The sequence below is a fragment of the Mercenaria mercenaria genome, chromosome 4, assembly GCF_021730395.1.
Source record: "Mercenaria mercenaria strain notata chromosome 4, MADL_Memer_1, whole genome shotgun sequence".
Lineage (NCBI taxonomy): Eukaryota > Metazoa > Mollusca > Bivalvia > Venerida > Veneridae > Mercenaria > Mercenaria mercenaria.
Window position 1 is genome coordinate 90,175,901 of NC_069364.1, and position 18,757 is coordinate 90,194,657.

The following is an 18,757-nucleotide window of genomic DNA, read 5'->3' on the forward strand; positions in this document are numbered from 1 at the left end:
TTTCTTTTGTCAAACTAATTTATGTTTTCTTATTCGCAATCAAAGGACTTTGGACTTTATGCTATTGACGTGGATAAAGACACATGTCCGGATATCAGATCGTCGTGTAAAGCAAATGTGTCCTGTCGTATAGTCTCTTGTGTATTCATTACGTTACACGCAAAGAAACAGAGGAAAATTGAAAATAAAGGGAAAAAACGTAGGCAGTGGTATGAAGTAACATGTGGACAACTTGACATATTGATCGGTTAGCAAAACTTGATATTTTTGTTTAGTTGTAGCTACAGTTTTTTACACAGGTTTTGATTGGAATGCTATGCCAAGGCAGTACCAAGCAAAATTAAGGATATTTTATTTTCAATGTTGATAACTGTGGCTCGAAGACAGTGACTTGGCTTGTAACGTACCCCCGTAGTTCGAGTCTTACAATAGGACTTGCTTTTTTCTCATAAACATAACCAATTTAGCACGCGTATTCAACAAGTTGCCGAGTGTTCCATTTAGAATGAAACTGAAAGGAATCGCCTCCAAATTTATATTATTTTATTTGTCATTTTATTTCAAAATTTAATAATTTATTTAGTGAATCATACGTAGATCCAAACGAAATGGTTCAATGAGTTTTGGACCGTATTTGATTAAAACAGCACACGTGTATTAGGACAAAATATCTACTACGTTATTCACCCAATAAAATGTTGCAAAATAATGTATTTATAGCATACGCATTAAATATCAATATACGTACACATTAATGCATGATATCTTTTGTTAACTGTTGACGTTGCTGTTATTTTTTTTAAGTGATGCGGTGGATATATCCTTTTAAATCTGGAAAATGCAAAGGAGACAGAAATGTCGCCCACGCGGAATCTGACTTCGGTAGACATTAAACCTGTCTAGTATTACATAACGCGTTTTAACCCATGCGTACAGAAAGAAACGTACGGATAACTGATGCGTGAGAAACGTGCACTATGACCATGCAATGATTACTTACATTTGACAAAGTTCTACACAGTACGTATCAGACATCTGAAATATATATATGAGCCGTGCCATGGGAAAACCAACATAGTGGGTGTGCGACCAGCATGGATCCAGACCAGCCTGCGCATCCGCGCAGTCTGGTCAGGATCCATGCTGTTCGCTAACAGTTTCTCCAATTCCAATAGGCTTTAAAAGCGAACAGCATGGAGCCTGACCAGACTGCGCGGATGCGCAGGCTGGTCTGGATCCATGCTGGTCGCACACCCACTATGTTGGTTTTCCCATGGCACGGCTCATATAATATATAATGGTCTCTCGCCTTGAGACCTTACGTAACTATTTTATCAGATTTTTAGATAAATTCCAATTTGCTCAATTTCTCTCCGTTCTCTTCTGTTTGGAAAATCTTTTAAATGTCCTTTGAGTATCATAAGTCTTTGAGCTGTGATTAATCCAATATTTTCCGATAGATTTAACACCACTCTTGCGATTCGCTGCCGTTGCGTTCCGAGAAATCCGATTCTGCTACTCGCAGAGACGATTGAGACTGATCCGCGCGGGATCAGAGACGCTTGCATTTGATCCTGGAAACGCAGACGACTTTTCGTAAAATGATGCGACATGAGAGCGTCGCCCACGGATTTGACAAGAACGGGACAATTAAGTGACGCGTTTTGTGCATCGTACGGAAATATGTAATTTAGATTCCGGAACTACAAATGTTTGTCAGTGAAATTTACATCTAATGTAAGATAAATAGATAATAGGCAGTGAACATGTGAAATATATTTAACCTTTATGGTAAAAAAAAACAAACAACACACAACTTGAATACACTCCTCTGTTTAAGGATTATATTACGTAAAGATAGCAAAGATATGTTTAAACGACCAAAATGTGATAGCTTTATCTTTTTACATTTTTTTTTTCCTTCATTAATCTCATTACATGTATTTGTAAAATAATTTCTACAGTGTGTGTACAAGTTTAAATGTGTTTTGGAATTTACACAATTATCAAGAGGTATCTACATAGTTTAATTTTAAACTACTTTCTTAGATATCTAATGTTTATAACATGTTAAGTTAATGATAAATTACAGTAGTTATATATTTCCGTATTATGGGCAATTATATTCAGAGGGGGATTAATGTTTGAAATGGGCGATAGGAAGTTTATTATTTGGAGATTTTGCATTGTTTTAACTGTGATCGGATTTAGGAATGCGTCGGAGCAGCGGTCGGCCCGCCGGGACGGAAATATCATTCTTGGTGCATTATTTCCAGTTCACCGGCCTCCGCACGATACGAGTCGGTACACGAGAAGTTGTGGTGAAATATGGGAGCAGTATGGGATACATCGGACAGAAATGTTCTTCCTTACACTAGAAGAAATTAACAGTAACCCTAAAATACTTCCGAATATAACTTTAGGCTGGGACATTCGGGATTCGTGTTGGTACTCGCCCATAGCCCTCGAGCAAAGTATTGATTTCATCAAAACATCGATAGCTAGCATGGACGAAAACAAAATGAACGATAGTCTGCCGTCTTGCGGACGGGGTCGAAGCGGGAAGCCAATTGCTGGTCTTATTGGCCCTGGCTCGAGCCAGAATACGATCCAAGTCCAAAACATGCTTCAGATGTTTCACATACCACAGATTGGGTATTCTGCCACCAGTATGGATCTAAGTAATAAGAACTTGTATAAGTACTTTCTACGCGTGGTACCCTCGGACACCTATCAGGCGCAAGCCCTCATTGACGTCGTCCTTCGCTACAACTGGACGTACATATCCACTGTGCACTCGGAAGGTAAGATTTTGCGTCTACTTCCTTGTTTTGTACAGGTAAGACCTCACACATACCTGTTCAGGGCCAGTTTTGATGCCCGCGCTGTAAAAAATAATTTACAAATGCCGATCTGTATGTTTCGTAGGTTTTCGTGTTTTGTGATTTATCATTCTGTTATACATTTGAAATGTATAATTTAGTGTATTGAAAAATCAATACACTAAATTATCTTGATGGGCCCTATTTTAAATGGCGACTTATCCCGACAGATATGCTTAAACACACAATTGAACGGTTTTTATATATAATCAAGATTAGATATAGTTTTATGTTTTGGTTTGAAGTGTAATGCTATCTTATCCTATTCGATTTTTACGCTTAATCATATATATCAAATTATAGCACTACATATCTGTATGTAGAATCGCTATAATGAAAATGTCCAAATATCTATATACTTTATTGTTTTAATACCTCAACGGTCACATTCAATTACAATCATTGATATGTGATTGTGATGTGTCTTCATTTTCATATCATTATCGACAAGTAAAACACACCATTCATTTATTTTGTTTCAACATATTTCATTATAATTCTACTTTATTATTTATAATTCCACATTTCCCCTGGTATGCACTTGCTTCCTAGTAAAATTATACGTTTACTTTTGATAAATTTCCGATTCCATTGTTGCTAGACATTAACGTATATTTAGCTTGTAATCAATGGAGTTTAAAGATTCTTTAAAAGCCTGTTATGAAGTTTCTATATCAAATCAAATGAATTTCGTTATTTTCTCTGACTTTTTAAAATCAAAATCTTCCCTTTTTTATCAAAAGTATTATGTTAAAAAAAAATGTTTGGTCCGCATTCTTTCTGTTGTTTGCAGTCACAGCAGAAATTGATACAGTTGAACTAAGTAACGTGTAAAGAAAAACAAGTTTTATACTTTTTCTGAAAGAACAAGACAAATAGAATACGAGAAATGATGTTGAAACAAAAACAAAACTAAACATCCCGGATATCTTAAATCAGAGGTTTTATCTGTAAGATGTCTTCGAATTAAAAGCAACAATGGAGTTAATATATCAAAAAATATTAGCGTTTGAAAATGTATTTCTGTTCTACCAGTCAAATTATCAATATCCATCTATCCATTATTATTACTATTTTTATTATTATTATTTACCAGATATTTATAGCGCTCTTTTCATCTATAAAATAAACGTTCAAAAGCGCTGTACAAACTACATATCACAGAACACAGAATGATATGGACATTAGATACAACACAAAAAATATATCAACAATAAAAGGTATTTAGCCTGAATCAGGTTTTACTCTACATTTTAATTGTACTAGATATTTTAAAGAACAATTAACAATAGGAAATAATTTCCATTGCAAAGCTTGTTTTCCAGTGCAAAGTGAGTTTCAGTAGACCTTGAAAAAAAAGTGTTTTTCAATGATCGTTTGAAAGCATCCAAGCTTTTAGCGTCTCTAATGGTAGCCGGAAGAGCATTCCATAACTTCGGTGCAGCTGATGAAAAACTACGATCACCGTACCTCACAGTTTTGCTTTTTGGAACAACTAGTTGTTTTGAGTTGTTCTTGGATCTCAAATTTCTTTCTGGCTGATAGAGTTCCAGCAAGTCTTTAACATGGATCGGTGATTGGTCATGCAATGCTTTGTATGTGTGAACTAGAATCTTAAAGTCCACTGTATGAGTAACTGGTATCCAATGCAGTTCTTTTAATACCGGCGTAATGTGATCATAACGCGATATTCTCGTTATAATTCGAGCTGCATCCGTCCGTCCATCTGCTATTTGCAGAAAGCGGAAAATCCGAAAAAGTGTTCTTTATTGAATTTTAAAACTCATAAAACAACAAAGTAATTTTGAATTAGATAACGACCTCATTATGCAAACATAATTTTGTAGTAGAGTTTGCATCCATTTATTACTAACTCTTTCTTTTGGGAACTCTCTTTTTTTTGGGGGGGGGGGGGGGGGGGGGGGGTGATAGCTACATACGTTTTGTTTGTCTTTGTTTTCGCCATGAAATGCGGTTTATAATTCACTTTAAATTACGCAAATACTCTAACAAACACTCGTGTTGTATTTCATTACAAATATACGATTGTTCTCATACGTTTTGCTTCATGTGTTTAAAGCGACATTTCACCACCTTGTCAGGTTAAAGGTGGTCAGTCATATTCATGCTTTATTTAAGTATATAATCTATTTTCTGAATTTTCATAATAGTCTTTTATTATTTATTCAAGGAACAAAAAATTATATCACTGTCAGAAATTATTATTTCTTTTTCTAAAATTTTTGTTAATCATCTCCCTTTACGTGAAAATTCCATTATAAGATGTTTTTTTTTTTTTTATTTTAGAATAATTGCTATTTTCCCTTTATCCTAATTGCACAACTGATGAGGTTTGTGCATGCGCGGTGTAAGATCGTCTCCGGAAACTTGAAAAAAGATTTTGCAAATTTAAAATATTTTTGAGTAATTTATTGGATCTTTTTGTGTACTAGTGTGGTAAGAACGTTCCACTTCACCATTCCAATTCACCACATGTTGATTGCAACGACCCAGAGCCATATTTTGACATTTTTCTTCCACTTCGATCTACTTCCGGTTGTCACGGATATCGTTGATAATGTAAACAAAGCGGCAAATATGAATTGGGCACAGTCTCTAACCAGCTTACTCACTCTGGTAGTGATATTTGGCACATGTATTAGGAAGGATACTCCACCACAACCTCAGTACAGACCCACCCTATCATCATTTAGCTTCACCAGGTAGATAGACTCCCGTTTACAGGATGTTCAATCTATGACAGCAACCAGACGACTTAGCACTTTATCTCATAATAATGGAACTCGCTATGGTAAGATGCATACACTACTGTATATCTCCATGCTACTAATTGCCACATCATCAGACGTTGAGCTGCACCCAGGTCCTCGTCCACCAAAGTACCCCTGCCAGGTATGCTGCAAGGCAGTAACATGGAAACAGAAAGGAGTTGCATGCGACGACTGCCAACAGTGGTATCACACACAATGCATGCATATGAACTCTCACACAAATGAACAGCTATGTAATCACAGTAACTTGTCTTGACACTGTGACAATTGTGGGATGCCAAATTTTTCCACCAGTCTATTTGAATCATTCATTGTTGACTCTTAAAATAACCCATTCAGTGTACTCAACTCAACTACCAACTCCACCACCTCTACGTCGAGCCCAGGCCCTCCTGCTTCCTGTTCTTCACCTATTCAAGTAAAGAAGAAGAGACCAACACCATCTTATCACAGCCTTAAGATCCTCAATATAAACTTTCAGAGTTGTAAAAATAAGAAAGAAGAAATTGCCAACCTATTAGATTCTGCTGATCCAAGCATCATAATGGGCACTGAAACATGGTTAAACTCTAACATTTATAGCCCAGAAATATTTCCACCTACATAAAACGTTATAAGAAGAGATAGGGAAGACGGTTATGGGGGAGTTATGCTTGCACTGAAAAATGATTTGATCTTTGAGGAACTTGAAACAGGATGTGACACTGAACATGTTTTTGCTAAAGTAACACTGGACAAAAATAAGACTCTAATCATTGGTTCTGTCTATAGACCCCCAAGTAGTGACATTAAATATTCTGAAAGTTTGTGTAACACAACTGAAGACATCAGAAATCGCTTCAAGAATGCCGTGATATGGATCGGCGGAGACTTGAATTTACCTGACATTAACTGGGATTCTAATATTGTTGAAGGAAACCAGAATGCTAACCGTATAAACACCATGTTTTTAGAACTTACTGAGTCCTGTAATCTCCATCAGATGGTTACTCAGCCTACAAGAAACAACAACATTCTTGATCTTTTTCTTACCAACCGTCCCACGCTTATTACACGGTGCACCACATTACCAGGCCTGGGAGACCATGACATAGTCTTCATTGAGTCTAGTGCCTCAGCTAAAAGGACCAAGCCAGTGAAACGCCTCATTCACCTATGGAAGAAAGCTGACATTGACACTATGAAATCCAAGTGCTCCATCTTCCAGCAAGAGTTTCTTGAAAATCACACTTCTCACAGTGACGTAAATACTATGTGGACTGATATCAAAGAACATCTTCTTGCTATCCTCGACTCCTGTGTACCATCTAAAATGACCAGTTCTAGGTTCAACCAGCCGTGGATAAATAGGGACATCAAAAGAATGAGCCATAGGAAAAAGAGAGCCTACAAGAAAGCAAAACAACATAAATCCACCAGAAATAAAAAGAGATACGAAAAACTGATAGTTGAAACCAGCAAAGCATGTAAAAAGGCTTACAATGACTATATAACAAATATAATAAGTCCAGAGTCACAATCAAATCCGAAAAAATTCTACAACTTCATCAAAAGTAAGAAAACAGAAAACCAAGGCGTAGCACCCCTGAAAGACAAGAATGGCATCACCTATTGTGACACTACAACCAAGGCCAACATCCTTAACGAGCAATTCTCGTCTGTCTTCAACAAGGATGAAGATGCTTCAAGTATCCCCGACATGGGACCTAGCCCTCACCAACATATGGAAGACATAACCGTTACAGAAAACGGCATTCGCAAGATTCTGCCAGACTTAGACCCTCACAAAGCCACAGGGCCAGATAAGATCCCAGCTAGACTACTTAAGGAACTAGCAGTAGACCTTGCCCCCATATACAAGCTCTTCTTCCAGATTTCGCTGGACCAGGGTGTCATACCAGATGATTGGAAGTCGGCGGACGTAGTCCCAATCTTCAAAAAGGGTGATCGAAGCAAGGCAGTAAACTACAGGCCTGTATCACTTAACTCTATAACATGCAAGGTCCTAGAGCACATTGTCACCAGCTCCGTTATGACTCATCTAGATAACAACAATATTCTTACAGACGCCCAACATGGTTTCAGGAAAAGGAGGTCCTGTGAAACTCAGCTCATCCAGACAGTCCAGGATCTTGCCAGCAACATTGACATATCAGGTCAAACAGACGTCATACTGCTGGACTTTTCAAAGGCTTTTGATAAAGTCCCGCACCAACGCCTTATCTCTAAGATCAGATACTATTGGGTAGGAGTCAATCTTCACAGATGGATAGGCAGCTTCCTAGGAGACAGAAACCAGAAAGTATACCTCGATGGCCATGAATCATCTCAAGCCCCGGTCCAATCTGGTGTCCCCCAGGGTAGTGTCCTGGGACCTCTGTTATTCCTGCTATTTATCAATGACCTACCCAAGTACATATCCTCTGAATCTACTGCCAGAATGTTTGCAGATGACTGTGCGCTCTATCGACACATCAGATCAGAAGAAGATGCCATAGCATTACAGAAAGACCTGGAGGGACTTCAGCGATGGGAAAAGGACTGGATGATGGAATTCCACCCCCAGAAATGTCAGGTTCTACATATAACCAAGAAACGTAAACCCATCAAGCTCCCCTACAACATTCATGGACATATTCTAGAAGAAGTAAACACAGCAAAGTATTTAGGCCTGAACTTCGAAAAATCACTCAACTGGAGCCACCACATCAACACCATCACTAAGAAAGCAAACAACGCTAGATCATTTTTACAACGTAACATCCATCAATGCCCCAGGAAGACCAAGGAGCTGTGTTATCTTACCCTGGTGAGGCCACTACTGAAATATTCGGCAATTATATGGGATCCTTTTACTGACATCAACATCCGGAAGCTGGAGATGGTGCAGCGTAGATCAGCCAGGATGATCTTCTCAGACTACAGAAGAACAAGTAGTGTATCATCTATGCTGCAACAGCTCCAGTGGCCCACTTTACAGGAACGCAGAGCACAGGCAAAAGTCACCATGATGTACCGGATTGTGTACCAACTAGTTGAAGTCCCTACAACACACCTCATCCTGATCAGTTTAGTGAGAGGCCATGGACTCAACTACCTTGTACCTTTTGCCAGAACCCTGACTTATCAGAGATCCTTCTTCCCAGAAACCATCCGCCTATGGAACAGCCTCCCACAGACTGCCGTCAACAGCCCCACCATTGACAGCTTCAAGGGAGAAGTCCAGAAGGTGACACTTAGATAGACTCATACTGGCCGTTTTTAACTGCACTGTACATAGATATTTTTACCAACCACCTCACCTAATTTTAGATTTTCTTACACCGCGCTGCGCCAGTACGAGTATACGCTTTAAGGTGTCTGTACTAGAAAGGAAGAAGAAGAAGAAGAACTTTTATCGAGGTGCTTCTAAAATAATATTATAAATCAATATCATTACTGGATATACTTGATACAAATGTTCACCTATTTTATTCTGTAATATAACACCACGTAGCTCAAGGTCTTATTTTCGTCTTTATGGAAATGAAGAAATTAAAAAGTCCATATCGAAGGCGAAATAGTCGCTTTAAAGTAACACATAATGATATTTAACTTTGAATTTTAATAGCAATTGCCTGCTTAGAGCTGCATAAATTTATAGTTGTTTCTGACATAAGTGCATTTTATAACGTCTCATTTACACAGTTACATAAATTTTATATTTAAAGATTAAACAAATTTGAAGAATTATAAAAAACAAACTATTTTTGTCTTGCTTTTTTCAATAAACGCTATTTAAGTGATATTAACATATTTGCTCGAACGGGCTCCGATTCTGTAGTCAGAACAGCAGAATATGACGGATCATCACGAAATGCAAAATAAACAGCATGCAAGAGGGATTTGAGACGTTTTAGTCAAATGTAGTTCAATTAAGAAAAATGTTAGCAGAACCGAGCTTCTTTTTCTCTATTCAGCCCACTTAAAGGTTCTATTTTTTAGGTTATTTGGCACTGATCAACGCAACTAGTTTACAGTTTCAGTTTACTACATATGACAATGATTGTTTGTATCCTTCATAACTTCATTATTGCAATACTAAATATTTCTGACAGTACACATACACAGTTCAGTATATTTATAATTGAGTATTTTGACAACTGGGTAAAATTTGTCATCAGTATATACCCTTCATCATGCGTTTTATGAGTCCATATCTATTTTACCCAAATATGTTTATTCTATTTGCATAGCTTATTTTGATTGAATTAGAAATATATGAGCCGTGCCATGGGAAAACCAACATAGTGGGTTTGCGACCAGCATGGATCCAGACCAGCCTGCGCATCCGCGCAGTCTGTCAGGCTCCATGCTGTTCGCTTTTAAAGCCTATTGGAATTGGAGAAACTGTTAGCGAACAGCATGGATCCTGACCAGACTGCGCGGATGCGCAGGCTGGTCTGGATCCATGCTGGTCGCAAACCCACTATGTTGGTTTTCCCATGGCATGGCTCATATGATAAAAGTCTTGTCAAAGAAAGAATACGTACTTCCTTTATAATGAATAAAGTCGAAAATGAATTTCGCTTTTACTAGTTTGCCCGAAGAAATAAATTATTCAAAACAAAAACTTTTGTCTTTGCCCGCAATTAAGAAATTTAAAGCTCTTTGTCTTCGAATCTAGAAAGAATAGTTTCGAATTGTCAAGATTTATACGTTAATAAATAGTTACATATGTATTGTGCTGATTTTTAGCTCACCTGAGCCAAAGGCTCATGGTTAGCTTTTGTGACCACCTGATGTCCGTCGTCCGTCTGTCAACAATTTCATGTCTGCACGATAGTGGCTTCATTTATGCTTGGATTTTAGCCAAACTTGTTTACAACTTGTTTCACCATAAGATCTTAGTTTCTTTTTGTTGAACTAGCCATATTTCACCATGGGTTCCAGAGTTTCAGCCCCTTAAATGGGGAAATTGGCTATTTTGGTCTTTTCTGCACGACAGTAGTTTCATTTATGATTTGATTTTAACCAAACTTGCACACAGCTTGTATCACAATAAGACCTCGGTTCTTTTCTTGAACCAGTCATATTCCAGTATCGGTTCTAGAGTTACGACCCTGAAAGGGCCAGAAATTGGCTATTTTGGTCTTGTCTATATAATAGCAGTTTCATTTATGATTGTATTTTAACCAAACTTGCAAACAACTTGTATCACTATAAGTTCTTGGTTCCTTTTTTGAACCAGCCATATTCCAATATTGGTTCCAGAGTTACGGCCACTGAAAGGGCAAAAATTGTCTGTTTTGGTATTGTCTGCATGATAGTTGTTTCATTCCTGATTTGGTTTTAATCAGACTTGCACACAACTTGTATCACTATAAGATCTCGATTCCTTTTTTGCACCAGCTATTTTCCACTATGAGTTCTAGAGTTACGGCCCCTGAAAAGGCAAAAATTTGGCTATTTTGGTCTTGTCTGCACAATAGCAGTTTCATTTATGATTGGATTTTAACCAAACCTGCACACAACTTGTATCACCATAAGATCTCGATTCCTTTCTTGAACCAGCCATACTCCACAATGGATTCCAGAGTTAGGGCCCCTGAATGGGCCAGATATTGGCTATTATGGTGATCTCCATATTCAAAGACAAAAAAGCTTTCTATAGAATGAAAAATTCTGAACATCACACAAAATGCATGTCCATACCTGTAAACTGCAGTGTACAGTCTGAAGTATGACCCTGGGGTCAATATATGCCACGCCCAGGGGTCCCTTGTTTTACATTGACTTATAAAGGAAAAATCTTTAAAAATTTTCTTGTCCAGAACCATAAGGCCCAGACCATAGATATTTGGCATTTAGTATTGTCTAGTGGTCAACTATCAAGCTTGTTCAAATCATAACCCTAGGGTCAGAATTGACTGCGCCCCGGGGTCAACAGTTTTTACATTGGCTTATATAGGGAAAAAACTTTAAACAATTCTTTTCCGAAACCATAAGGCCCAGAGCTTAGTATATTCATATTCGTATTAGTTTATGCTAATTCAAATGGTGTTTGTAATTTTGACTGCTATTAATTTATGTTTCGGCAAAAAAAAGGTGGTCTTTATTGTGGAATGGTCTTAATTTAGGGCGGGTCTCAATGATGGATTGTAACGCTCTCCAACAGAATTATCCAGTTCAATCAAATAGATACTCAGTTTTGCGACATATATTTTTGCGGCATTTTCGGGGATTAAAAAAGGTTATGTTGTCTTGAGCTTCCTACATCATCAGAAAATCCTTATTTGGAATTACCAATGATTGTCTATAATCAGATCAACATTAATATTTTCTTGCTCTTATTTGCTCTTTATTAAGTAAACAAACCTCACTTCCTTACGTCAACATTACATTGAGATCATTATTATATCTGGGTTGCAGAGACCGTTTGAATTTAGGGCCAATAATGTACAAAATGCCTTCTGTTTTTCATACTTGCATTTCGTTTTTCCAAGTGGATGAAAACGAAATTACTTTCCAAATCAGGCTTCTCGCTGTCTGTTTCAAAGGTTGCTATCAGATTACTTTGTTCCTGCAATATTTACATTTACATTCTTGTATTGGTTAGGAAGCAGCTATCAGGAATATGATGTATATAATAACCACACAAATTGTTATCGAATGCAATAACACAATGCTGGTGCTTTTAAGCAAGTGTAGACAAATGATGTAACGGTCCGCAATGTAACGTTTATGTATTGCGTGTCTCTCTAGTAACAATTGATATTATGTTCATTAAACATATATCAAGCCGCAACAGGTATCCATAGAAGTTTCTTTGGAAATATGTAACGGCAACACGGTTGCATTGAAACTGTTCATGGGAGTTAATGAGATTTGCAATACCCCCACAACTAGCACTGGCTTTAGCGGCATTTCATGACCTCAGAGGACCAAATTATATAGCACTGGGTTTAGGTAACTGAACACGGCACTTGACTGATGGTGTGTTTGTTGATATAATCTGTAGTGTAAACCCTATAATGATATACGTATATTTAAAATATTCTAGTAGTTTTATGCAAACTTTATGAAAAAAGAAGTAAACTTTACAAGGACCGTTGACATTATTATTGTTGTTATTATACAGATTTATATAGCGCCCTTTTCATGAAAAACATGTTGAAAGGTGCTTTACGTAGCGCAAACGCAATCACTCAGGCCGCGAAATTCATCCTCTACCAGTACAGACACAGATAAAATCCCCAGAACAGAGAGAGAAATTCTTTTTAGATACAGGCCTGTCCGGCTAATTTAGTCGAGCTGTTTGCGAATAGAGAGTTTGGTTCTTTAACGTGTGCAGTGTATAGCACCAGTACACGCGGAGAACCAGTAAGGTGAGAGACACTCGAGAGCATCTGCCAGGGCCGGGATAGAATGATAGAATAAAGGACACAGAATGGAATCTTGTAATGTTTTCATGTTTGTATTTCATATATAGATGTAATCTTGTGTACTCCAACCAAGACAAATTCATTTAACATAACACATTTCATTGCCTATTGTTTTCAGAACTGATCCAGTAAAGAAAAAATGTTTAAACATGTTCTTAGCAGCTCGGGTGTCACCGTTTTGTAACCCCAGTTTTTAATCACTATACATAAATATTGTACGACGTTTATTTTATACATTAAAGATAAAAACACACTTCAGATGTTATAAATCAGCCTGCACACAGTACTACATCATTTGAATTTATGCATGTGAATATTCGAAGGCGCTTAACTACCTCATTAAAAATTATTATATTTCTACTCTTTAAACATTAATTTGCGCAAACTATTTTGAAATATTTTTGCGTGGGATTTAATTAAAGCGGTTTGCTCATACAAAAGTATCAAAATGCGAAAAAAGAATGTACCAACTATATAAAGTGTAAAAATCAAGATTAAGAAAGGAAGTAATGAATTTTTATTTAATTCGAAGGTTATATCTAGATCTTATCTTGTATTTAGTAAGCCGAGTTGTTGAAATATAGGGGAAATATGTTACAGTTGATAAAGACGACAGAAGACGGGTAAAACTAACCATACCAAAATCTCCAAACAAATCCAGTGAACTTGACCCTTTACCAACATGGCTTTTGAAGAAATGTCTTGATGAGCCTTTGCCGTTGATAACAAACATAATAAATACATCAATGGAATTAGGTTATGTACCAAAAGAGTTTAAAAGTGCTAGGATAAGACCCTTGCTTAAGAAACCAGGTCTTGAACTAAATATTCTCAAAACTACAGACCTGTGTCTAATCCGCCTTTCATTAAAAAAATCTTAGAAAAGGTAGTAGATGCGCGTCTTGAGCGGCACTTGAGTGAAAATAAGCTACATGATGGACTGCAGTCTGCATACAGAAAGTTTCATTCAGCTGAGTCGGCTTTGATAAAGGTACAGAATGACATCCTCATATCTCTCCACCAAACTTCTGTAACAGTCCTCGTGCTTTCGGCACGATTGGCCACCAAACACTGTTACACCGACTCGAACATCATCTTGGAGTCACAGACAAAGCACTTGCATGGGTGTCATCATATCTTAGTGACCACTATCAAATTGTGTGCGTTGATGGTGAGTTGTCGACGCCTATGTTGATGAAATATAGTGTGCCCCAGGGATCAGACTTGGTCCAAAGAACTATTCCATGTACACTAAACATGTGGGTGCCATGCAGACGTCACGGGCTTCTTCATCATTTTCTACGCCGATGACTCTCAATTATACCTGTCCTTCAAGCTGATAGAGGCTGTGGCTAGAAGTGAGGCTTTGCGCCGCTTTGAGAGAAGTCTGGCTGAAATTGCATTGCAATATGCTGAAGCTCAATGCTGATAAAACGCAGGTAATGTTATTCACATCAAAGCAGAACTCCAAATACATTGACGAAGTATCGGTGAAGGTCGGTGACTCTGTGATAAAATCCACAAAATGTTTTAGAAATCTTGGTGTAGTATTTGACAACAGTATGGATATGGAACAACAGGTCAACTCTGTGTGCCGGGCTGGATATTCACAACTACGCAGAATAGGTCACATCAGACGGTATCTTACCAGGGATGCCACAAAGACCCTTATCAACAGCCTGGTTACTTCACGGTTAGACTACTGTAATGCCTTGTTAAGTGGTTTGATTTAATCATATTTTATTGCTTCTGAACACATAATACATAGCACATATACATAATAAGTAACAAAAGCAAATGGGTTGGGCTACAAGTTATTGCAACATTAGAAGTCAGCCCTTCCCAAGTGCGTAACATTAATAGCAAATGAAAAATGAACGAGTGTATTAGTTTAATTAAGCATTCCTTATACAAAGATATATGATAGTGATAATAACTACAAAGATAAAAAGATGAAGGAGAAGAAAAGGAAGAAGAAGAAGAAGGGAAATATTATAATGATGATATCAATGTAGTAACAAAATGATAACCCTAATAGTATTTATGATAATAATTACACGATGATGTAGTAACAAAAAGATAACAATAATAGTATTTATGATAATAATTACACGGTGATGTAGTAACAAAATGATAACAATAATAGTACTTATGATAATAATTACACAATGATAATTAATAAATTTTAGTATTAGTCAAGTTATGGTTGTAATCATTATAGTTGAGCTAGAGAAGAAAAGAAAAAGAAATATATGCTGCTCTATATCCCCGAGTGTCTACCCAGTAATGACAAACATCCTGTCCCAAAGTAATGTAATAATGACAAGAGGACATAAGAAATACATTATGTACTGTCGAAACGTCTTGTATGTTTGATATAGTTTTGAACTTCTGTGAAAAGAGTAGTGTTATCTTCTATAGAAATATTATCATTCCATATAAAAGCTTATTGACACTTAGTGGGTGAAATAATCTTGTTTTAGTAAAAAGTTCTCTTCTCTGATGTGAAAAACGAGTGCATTTAAAGAAATAGTGTTCTGCGTCTTCCGTTTCGGATCCGCAGTCGCAGTTTGGATTTTCTCTGATGTGATTATTAAACAAGTCGGCGTTTAGATTACTGCACTTGTTTCGTATCCTAGCATGAAACACAGAGTATCGTCTGTCACCAATTAAGTAAAAAGTAGGGAATTGTGGAGGCTTGAAAATTTCTTTAAGTTTACTTTTGAAAGCCGAAAGAGTTGGTAGTTGACGAGTTTCAATGTTCAGATCATTCCATAATTTTATTGCAGAGGGAATAGTAGATTGGGAGTAAATTTCAATACGCCTAGCTAAAGTTTCAAAATCGGCATTGTTTCTTAAATTGTACTGGTTTGAGTCATTCACGATCGATGGAAATAAATCTAGTAAATATGTTGGAAGATCATCATTTTTTCCTTTGTATATTAAAATTAATTTTTGTATTTTTCTGCGGTCAGAAAGAGAAACCCATCCAATTTCGTTAAGAAGTCTTTCTATTGATACTGAACGCGTTAGCCCAGTTACAATACGCGCTGCTTCAAGTTGAATCTTTTCTAATTGATCTTTTTCATAATTCGCACAGTTATCCCAAACAACAGAGGCATATTCTAGAACTGGTCTCAAGTAAGCTATATAGATTTTGTTTAAGGTGTGCCTTCTAAGTTTAAATTTCAGCGCTCTCATAGATCCTAGAATTTTTGCTGCCGACTTTACAATATTAGATATATGTTCGTGCCAAGATCCATCTTTAGAGAGTGTTATGCCAAGATGTTTGTGATAATCGACAAAATTTAACTGAGTATTTTCAAATAATAGATTAGGACATTGTCTACGCGCGAGGGAAAAGAACATAGCTTCTGTTTTTGTAGGATTAAATGTAACCAGCCATTGTTTTGACCATTCTGATATTTTTATAAGGTCAGAATTTAGAGAAAGTTCAATTTCGTGTATATCGGAAGACGAAGCGGCTAGAGAACTATCATCTGCAAATAATCGTGTCGTACTTATAAGTGAATCTGCGATGTCGTTAACGTATATTAGAAAGAGAAGAGGACCTAACACTGAGCCTTGAGGAACACCAGCTTTAAGCTCTTTAGAGTCTGAGAAAGAGGAATTAACGAAAACTTTTTGGCTGCGATTTGAAAGATAGTGAGTAATCCAGTCAATTAGTTTGCCTGAAAAGCCATGTTGTCTAAGTTTAAAAATAAGACCCTTATGCCAAACTCTATCAAATGCTTTTGATATATCACAAAAGACTATACATGTTGCTTTTTTTTCGTCAAAAGATTTGCAGATTTGGTTATAAATATCTATGAGTTGAAAAACTGTGGAATGTCCTGGTAGAAACCCTGATTGACTTTTGTATATTAAATTGTTTGACATTAAAAAATTGTGCATGTATTTAGAAATAACACGTTCCATGACTTTACCTACACAACTGATTAAAGAGATTGGTCTATAATTAGATGGGGTGTTACTTTCTCCTTTTTTGAAAAGTGGCATAACATTAGCTTGTTTCCAACAGTTTGGGTAAATGCCTTCTTGTACGGACCTGTTAAATAGAATAGTAAGTGGTTTTTTAACTGTGGATGCTGTTCCTTTTAACATACGATGGCTTATTTCGTCGGGTCCAGACGCTTTGTTTAATTGCAGGTTAGAAATAACATCAAATATATCTTGTTCTGAAATTGTTATATCATTTAGCAAAGAGTCTGTCTTGGCAATGAAAGATGGAAGAGAAACATTCGAATCATCTAAATTTGAAATAGACACAAAATAATTATTCGGAGTATTTGCCTTTTCAGTATCAGACACAGAAAAACTTTGGTCATTATTTATAAGAGTTGGGATAATGTTACTTCCTTTTGAGTTTTCTTTGACTAACATTTTAACAATTTTCCAATATTGACGCGGGTCTGTGTTGGTGAGGTCATTCAAGGTAAATTCTATATTACTGTAAAATAGCTCTTTTGCATGTTTTATCATATTATTTACTTTTTTGCGTGTACATTTATATTTGTGCCAATCAGAATCTTTTCCGGAACGAATTGCGGTGGTTTTCAGCCGATCACGTTGTCGCGAGGTTTTACGTATCTCTGAATTGTACCAAGGCTTGTCGTTAGGACGGACAGTAACAAAAGATGACGGTATACATGTTCTTGCTAATTCTAGAAATTTGCTAACAAAGGAGTCGCAGGCGTTATTAAGAGTATTGTCGTATAAAAAGGACCACTCAGTTGTTTGTATCAGATTATTAAACATTTCAAAATCGGCGCGTTTATAATTCCATACTTTTCTTTTAAAAGGTATATTACTTTGAAGGTTAATTTCAATATGTACATATGTACCGTAATGATCGCTTATATAATTTTCTGTTTTTAAAATACCGGCCTGAAACACCGAAATGCCATTTGAAACGGCTATAGGATCGATTAAGGTACTAGAGTTATTTGAGACGCGAGTTGCTTCTGTAATAAAATTAGTCATGTTATATATCATGAGCAAGTCGTTTAATTTTGTATTGGTGTCACTAAGTTGATTTTCATTTACATCTCCAACAAGAACAATGTTATTTGATATTTCGGTAGCTTTATCAATACATACAGCCAATCTGTCCCAAAAATCAACAGTATAATGAGGATGTCTGTAAATAGTGCCAATAAGGAAAGTATTGTTACGATCTTTAATTTCTATCCAAAGAGATTCAGGTAATATATTTTCTAATTCTAATATTCTTTTTGGCCTCAAAAAGGATGAAAGGTAGACTAGATATCCCCCAGAATAAGAGGTGTTGTCTTTACGAAACATTGTATCAAAACCTTCTAATTGTAAACTGTCGTTATTTACTTCGGCACACAAATGAGTTTCAGTGAAGCATAAAATATCGAAATCTAAGAAATTATCTGAAATATATTCTAATTTATGTCGTATGCTACGTATATTTTGATGGAGTATTGATAAACAGTGATTCGAGTTCTCATCCGGACCAGGGTTCAACTCAACATCTCCTGATAATAGTAACAATTTAATTAGGGTCAGTATATAATAGATATTGGAATAAAATAATTCTAGAGTTGTATTACAACCGTTAAAGTAAGGTGTGTGATTATTTTCTGTGTGCGAAAGAACTAGAAAAATGTCA

At 36.5% G+C, this 18,757-nt stretch overlaps 1 protein-coding gene across 1 annotated transcript in view; it reads left to right on the forward strand.

Annotated features, from left to right (window-relative positions):
- The first annotated feature begins 1,563 nt into the window (after nt 1-1,563).
- Nucleotides 1,564-18,757, forward strand: part of LOC123552410 (metabotropic glutamate receptor 1-like) — a 172,619-nt gene continuing 155,425 nt past the window's right edge. Inside the window, exon 1 of the mRNA XM_045342063.2 lies at nt 1,564-2,804. Within this exon, the coding sequence (XP_045197998.1) occupies nt 2,141-2,804 (664 nt within the window). The 5' untranslated portion in view covers nt 1,564-2,140. The remainder of the gene's footprint in view (nt 2,805-18,757) is intronic.